The sequence below is a fragment of the Calypte anna genome, chromosome 1 (assembly GCF_003957555.1).
Source record: "Calypte anna isolate BGI_N300 chromosome 1, bCalAnn1_v1.p, whole genome shotgun sequence".
In the NCBI taxonomy this organism is placed as follows: Eukaryota; Metazoa; Chordata; class Aves; order Apodiformes; family Trochilidae; genus Calypte; species Calypte anna.
The window spans coordinates 32,592,220-32,599,656 of NC_044244.1; the positions used below are offsets into that span (position 1 = coordinate 32,592,220).

The 7,437-nt window shown below is 45.0% G+C and overlaps 1 protein-coding gene across 1 annotated transcript; it reads left to right on the forward strand.

The window, feature by feature from the left end:
• The first annotated feature begins 2,959 nt into the window (after positions 1-2,959).
• On the forward strand, positions 2,960-4,221 carry LOC115600431 (formin-like protein 5). Its single transcript, XM_030469101.1, has 2 exons — positions 2,960-2,970; positions 3,588-4,221. Exons 1-2 carry the CDS (start codon positions 2,960-2,962, stop codon positions 4,219-4,221), a joined length of 645 nt encoding a protein of 214 aa, XP_030324961.1.
• Positions 4,222-7,437: the final 3,216 nt, after the last annotated feature.

A 7,437-nucleotide genomic window follows, 5' to 3' on the forward strand; every position in this document is an offset into this window, starting at 1 on the left:
CTCATAGAGAATGCACTGAACTGATGAATGGAGGAGCAGCACAAAACTCCTTATACAAGAGTAAGAATCAGGAACCAAGGTTTTGCCACAGTCTGATAGCAGTAGCTGCTTCTTGTAGTTCAAATTCACTTTGGGTGAATTCCAGCTTAATTCCAGCTACCAGTTCAAACTTGGAAACATATTTGGAATTGAAGAAGCTTAGGTTATTTTTCCCCTTCCACACATAGGACAGAACTGTGAAGGTGAAATACTGTCTCTAAAACATGAAGGCAGTGCTAGCCAGAAGCAGCCTGTTCTGTCCTCTGAACAGGATCAATTTAATGTGTGTATCCAATTAATTTATCATATCAATCTTAAGGAAGAATTTCTTAGTTATTCTACTCCGCATCCAAATTGAGCTCTGTGGAAACTAATGAAGTGTTAAATAATGAAGAAAAAAAATGTACTCAACTATTTTCTGATACAATAAAATGTAACTGTTTAGCATTTAATCTATGGAATTGTTAAGTATGTAAAATGTATTCCCTAGTTATAAAAGGCTGCCAGTCTTGGTGCAGTGACTATACTTAATTTCAAACAAACCTTTAAACACTTGCTGATGAAATAATAAAAGTGTTAGAAGAAATAAATACAGATGCAAAATAAGGTTTAAAACATAGTTATGTGCTTAATTAAATCATTATCTAAACCAAGTCACTTGACAGAAATAATTCATCCTGTAATCAAACTTATGAGAGGCAGTATAGGATATTTATTTTGAGAGGCTCAAGTTGGAGCCTTCCTCTGAAATTTAGCTATCTTAAAATTAAGTAGCCTGGCTTTTGTTTGCTGTTAGTGAAGAAAAATAGGCAGGCCTAGCAGTAAATCTATTCCATCCTAAAAGAGGTCACCTAAGTTGCTATATGGAAGTGTTGGTTCTTGCTAAGGGAGCATAGGACAACTCCTCTAGGCTTAGGCATCTGGTGTTTTGTGGGGTTTTTTTTTTCACTTTACTTGGACATTTTCAATAGGGGAAAATGAATCTGTCAGTGACTCAGCCAGCCACAGTAAATGCAACTGGTTTCACTGGTGCAATGTGTTGATGGTGCTATGGTTTTTTGAGCTCCCCTAAAAGCATTTTCTTTGTGGTGTGTTTGTTTTGTTTCTTTTTTTAAGTTTTGTGTGCTTTTTTTTTTTTTTTAAACCTCCTCTGCAGTGGCTATCTAAGGCTTTGATGGGTTCCCCCTCCCCCGTGAAGATCACAAAGTATTTATTTGTTATATCCTTCCTCAGCAAGGGGCAACATGCTATGATTTCCTTGTAGTCATAGCATTAATGTGAATACTTAGATGAAGACTTAAAGAGTTCAACAGTTACTGTTAGTGTAGAAAACAGGGCTCTTCCTGAGCCTTAAATTCTTCTTGCTACTGATCTATTTTGGTTTTCTATAGGTTCCCCAATTTAGATGAGTACATGTGTCTTCATGAATTCAGTAAACTGAACTTCAACATTTCCAGTCCTGGAATTTTGTACATTCTTTATTATAGAATTTTTGTTTTTTATATAAAATTCAACTGCTGCTTCCTACCCATTTTTTTTCAGATCATTAAGGTCACATTTACTTCCAATATCTGAAACTTGGTGCCTGAATGCTCTGGCATTTTGGCATATGAATTTCTCATCTCTGAGGTAAAAGAAAATGCTAGCTAGTAAGCATGACTTCTTTGAAAATCATTGCACATTCATATTCTCAGCAAAGATTACTGGAAGTAACTAAGGGCACCAATCCTCAGAAGCTTTCAGCACTATGAAGCATTATAAGGTGTGGGACAGCATGAAGAAATCACAGCAAGGTGGGTGGTTGCAGCAAACATCAGGGTCTGGAAGCTTGCAGATTGGTATCTGCACCCACTTGCAGTTCTCAGCCTTTTAGTTCCTTTTTTATTGCTTTCCAGGATCTCCTTTAATAACTACTTGAACTTCTGGTTGTTAGATAAATGCAAACCCAAAAATAAAACATCAGTGTTGATGGTCTGATTTGCCATATAGTGAACTGCAATGTATGCCGAATCTCTGCCATTAATTTTTAGAGAGACCTGATTGAAACAATTTGAAAAGACTTCTGCCTACACATGATATAAATCTAATGAATTTCTAAGAAGAAACAGTATGCTACTGTTCTTTACCTGCTCCTTCTTATAATTAAATTCATCCCAGTAATGTGGTTTAAATTTGCATTTTACCTTGATACAGAAGTACTGATTTTCCTTGTAGAAACTGAAAACTCCTTCTTCAAGAAGCTGTCTAAATATATTCATGATGGATTTCAGTCTGTTAAATAACGAATGAGATACCTTAATGGAGGAAAACAAGTCATTGAGACATGAAATACTGGCAGTATTGTGTAAAAGTGCTTTACAGTGGAAGTTGAGGTGACCTCAGAAGGGAGCACAGTAAAAAAAAAAAAAAATTTGATAGGGAAAAAGTGTGAAAAAATAATCTTTTTTATAAGCCCTTCAGCTTTCCCAATTTTAGATTGTGTTTCTTGTGTACACCAACTTAACTGAGTGGGAGTGGAGCATTTATTTCCTTGGTATACCCATGACTGCAATACTTTGGATCTCCTGAGCTGACCTCAAAGAGCAGAATAATCAAGTCTTACTGGCCCTGGGAGAAATAGTTTTACATGGCTTTGCAGAGGACAACAGGAATTAGGAGAAAGTGCTCTAAAGGAGATCAAGCAGTCTTGTAGACCCAGAAGCAAAGGACTTGCAGGATGCTTCTATTTTCTCAGCTCTCCAATGATCATTAACTTCTTTTCAGTTGGCATCAGAACCATATGCACTATAGAAGTCTACAGAAACTCTTGGCACCTTTTCTCCAATGGAATGTCACTGGTTTAAACATCTTTTTAAACAAGCAGTCATCTAATTCCACCCAATGTTTGATATGGGTAGCAACTTAAAAAAATGGGAACTACATGATCCTGAAGTAATTTATCTTTGTCTCTTTATTAAGGTGGCAATGTGTCGGCTGGTTTTGAGTGTAACTTTCTCAACTAGATTTGTCTCAGGTTGTCATTAAAGACATTACATTTTGTTCTCAGTCATGTTGTGAAATAGCTGGGAACTCCCAAGACTATTGTGTTTCATTTGAGGCCTGGCGACAGGGTGGGTTATTTCCATATTCTGCATCACTGATGTTAATAGTTTGCAAACTGAACTGCACTTTTTTTTTTTTTTTTTTTTTTTGACTCTTGCTGCCTAATTCCTCCTGTGCAGTGGCGACTGTTTTTTCAACAGATATATTCATAAGAAATGTTGGTGGTGAAGGACAAAAGCTGGATTAAAATTGTTTAACTTTCCAGAAACTTGTAATGAGGTTTACGGTTTAAGTCATTTTCTGGTATGAAATAGCCATCCTGGGGTCTACTAACATTTAGAAAGAGCTTCCAGGTTATTTACACTGAAAATCAACCAACCAACAACAAAAAAAAAAAAACCCGAACTAACGAAAAACCCACCAACTTAGAGAGCAAAACCAAATCAATTTAAAAAGTTAAAGCCTACCACCAAAGAACGCAGCTTTTATTTAAGGCCAGGCTGAAGGGAGGGGAATCTTAGCCCTGCCGCCTGCCCCGAACCCCGCCGCGGTACCCGCGTTGGCTCGGAGCCTGTCAGGCAGCACGTACGGGAGAGCCGTCTCTCTGCTCCTGTGCCTAGAAGCCACACGCAGCCGGAAAGTCGCCTGACACTTCGGTGCCACCCTACAACTTCAAGCTCCTCCGACGCGTCCCGCCGGCCGGCGCCGCTGCGCCCCTCCTGCCGCCCGGGCACTCACCCGCCACCCGCCCGCTTAAAGGGGCGAAGAGCCCTTCCCAGGCGCTGCGCTTCTCCTAAACCGCGCTTCCAGAGTAAAGGCCCCGGTTTGTGGCCGCCTGTTCCCCTCGCCCCGCCCCGACCGCGTTTCCCGCGGGCGCCGCTTCGGCCCCGGCGTTTCCCGCGGCGATTACGGAGTCCCGGCTCGGGAGCGGGAGATTCTCCCGGCATCCCCCCGGAGGAGCCTAACACCCTCCTCCGCACTCCGGCGGGACTCGCAGGGAAGAGCCGCAGCGGAGTGCCGCCGCCGCCGCAGCGCTCGTCGGTGCACAGCGGCCTCTCGCCGCCCTGCGCCATCTTGCACACTCGCTGGGGGGGCCGCCTTCCCCCGCCCTCTCCAAGATGGCGCCGGCCGGGTGAGTGACATGTCCAGTCACGTGGGCAGCGGATGAGCCCCTCTCTCCCCCCGCCTTAAATGATCTCTATGGTTCAGCCGGACACACAGGCGGCGGCGGCGGTGGCAGCGAGGGACGGAGCTGAGGGACGGAGCCGCGGCGGGAGCGGGGCCGCGGCGCCTGCCCGGCGCTTCCTTTGTCTGCGGCCTCAGCAAGGCGAGCGCTTCCCCCTTTCCCGGCCCTCCGGGCTGCGCCGCGATGCCCTCCCCTGAGCGGCCGTCTCCTTGCTCCCCGCCGGGAGAGGTCGGCGGGGATTCCCGGCCGGGGCGGTGATCTTCCCCGGCCCCTCCGCCTCCCGGGCGGCGGGCACGACGCGTTCTCGGGCGAGGGGGGCTGGGTACGGAGCACCTCGGTCCATCATCTCCCGCTCTTCGGGGCAGCGGGCTAACCGGCCTGCCGGGGCCCGGCGGGCGGGAGCGGTGGGAGGTCAGCCGCGGGCAGGGCGAGCTGCGCCTCTCCGCCCCGCTCTCGCCCTTCCTCCGCGGGCTGGCGGGGCGGCCGCGCTGCAGGGAGGGGCAGCGCCGGCGGGTCCTGTGCCGCCGCCGATCCTGCGGAGGGTGAGCGAGGGGGGGGCGGCTGAAGCGGGCTGGGGGGGGGTCGGTGTGTGAGTGTTTGTGTCTGCCTGCTTGCTGTGTCTCCCCCCCTTTCCCCCGCCACCCCCGTTTCTCTCCTTTCTTCGCTCCCTCCCTCCCGTCTTCCCCTCCCCGCCCCATCTGTTACAGGCTTGCGGAACTGTGGCTGTTTGAAAATTAAACGTGATCTTTACCGTACCAGCTGGGGTCTGTAATGTATCTGATAAATGAAGCTCTTCCCGTCGGTTTCAGGTCATGCAAGGAAAAGGGCGAAGCTGGGGAGGGAGCTGGGCGGGGTTTCCCTTTGCTTTTCACAGTCGGGCGAGAGGAGTCTGCTTGATGTCTGCAGCAGATAAAAGGAGACAAGAGGATCGTCCAAAGACCCCAGAGCCCTTTTATCTCTCTGCCGGTTTTCCCCCTCTTATTTTCATTTCTCGCTGTGTTGTCTGTCTGCATGTTCCCCCCCTTCAGGAGGGGTGGGGTGCACCAGGGCCCTGGCTGAGGTAGTAGTTTGTGCTGTTGGTCGGGTTGTGACATTGCCCGCTGTGGAGATAACTGCGCAAGCTACTGCCTTGCTAGTGCTGGTGATGATCAGCTGCAGATGAAGACAATGACAATGGGAATCCCCTTTGTTTTCCCGGGATTGCATGCTGCTGAGGTGGCAACAATTCCTTCTCCTCCTACTTCTGCAGAAGGAGTCTGGAAGCGGCCGCTGAGATGTGTGGGGTTCAGCCCCATCGGTAGGATGCTGCTTCTTTCACAGAGCTGGATGAAAAAAACATTGGTTTCACGATGTTTGGAGGGCACCTGAATTTGAGCTGAAGAGCAAGTGTCTGCGTTTCTTCTCATTTCTGACCTTATTCACATGTCGGTGTTGAAAGGGCTGGATTTGCTATTTTGTGAAGACAGATCAGCGACCAACTTGTGTTTTCTGTGTTCTGAACATGCAAAAGTTGTATGTGTGATGTTACGTGTTCTCGTTTGAATGGTAAAAAATCCTGAGTGCTTACCTAACCAAAGTCAGAAAATGTAATTACAACTTTCCTTATATTGGTAAGATAGTCTTTTTATAGTGTAGTTGACTAATTATATTGCTCGGTGCTAATAATTTTGTGGGGAGCTTCTGAGATATTTGTCCTGTGTATTTTGACTGATTTTATTGTGAAAGGCAAAGAAACTACTACTGTGAATTAATTAAAATTGCTGGTATGTTTATAGTGATGGCTGTGAGTATCTCTTTAACATGAATTTTAGTCTGTTGATCACTATTATAATGGCTTAAACTTGGAATATATTAAAACATTTACAATAAATGTGCATAACTGTCTCAAGTTTTTAGAGGTAAGAATTCTTCAGTCTTTATAGGACATAGCTGTGAACAGGTTGTGGTTAAACTTTGGACTTTATAATCAAAGCTAAAATAACTTGAATGTAAGTTGATGCCTTAGTACTGCTTCCAATTCACACATCTGATGTATGCATAATATTGGGAAGAGTTTGGCAAAGTTACAGCTACTAAACTTTGCCTCTTTTTTTGAATTGGTTGAGCTCATGTGTTTAGGAGACTTGCAAAGGTCACTGTTGCTCTTGCACATCTGCTGAATGTAAAGTGCTTTGCAGAACACAGGACATCATACTTGCTGACAAGTTTTATGTGATTATACTTCATTTCTGCACTGTGCTACTACACTAATTGAAGCTCTGTCATAAATGAAATTTTTTAAAAGCCAGGTATTCTCATCTAACTAAGTAACACATTAAGTATTCTTACTCTTAAGATATTCTTTGAAGTAAAATAATGATCATAGTTGTTGACTGGCTACAATCTAAAACCTGGCTTTCCTTCCTCCCCCTTTAACTGGAAAGGGCAAAAAGAAAACAATAGTTACCTGCTTTTCACATCCTAACAAACAGCACATCTCAAACAGAACACCTTGAGGTTTGATCTGGAAATCAAGGTGATATTTTTACTGTCTGTCTTTAGGCATCTATTGTATCTCCCAGATCCACTAGTCCATGGCTTCAGTGGAGAAGGTAGAGGTAGATCCCTGATGTAAATCATGATTTCAAGTGCCTCAGCATTATTTGATCTGAATTACCCTTTTCAGGTGCTTGTTGATTGTAAGGGAGTTGCCTAAGGGAAGCCGAGTGTCTGGAGGTGGGTGGTGTGAATTGCTCCTCTCTGTTGCTTTTCCTTATGCTCAGGCAACATGGGTAGGACCAGAACTTCCTTCTCTTTGTAACTTGCTGCGTTTGAAGGAGGGAATCAGATGGGAGATATGTTAAAGTATACTACTATTGAGCACTTTGTTGTTTAATACCTCCCTTCAAACTTCACTTGCCACCTATGCAAGTTCACGTTGAGTTCTTTGTGCTCTGGATGGTGACTGCGGAGTCTGAAGAATGTTAAGAACCTGTACTGAAATAATGCAGTGCTACTGAAATAATGCAGGTAGGGGGGCTGCTGGTGAAATGAGTAGTGCATGAGGTGGTTTCTCATGTCCATGTAGGTCTTGGTTATGTATTGCATGGTAGGTTTTTACTGTTGGACTCAATCTTGAAGGTCTTCTGTAACCAACGTAATTCTGTGGGTCTTACAGGTCCATACTTTTC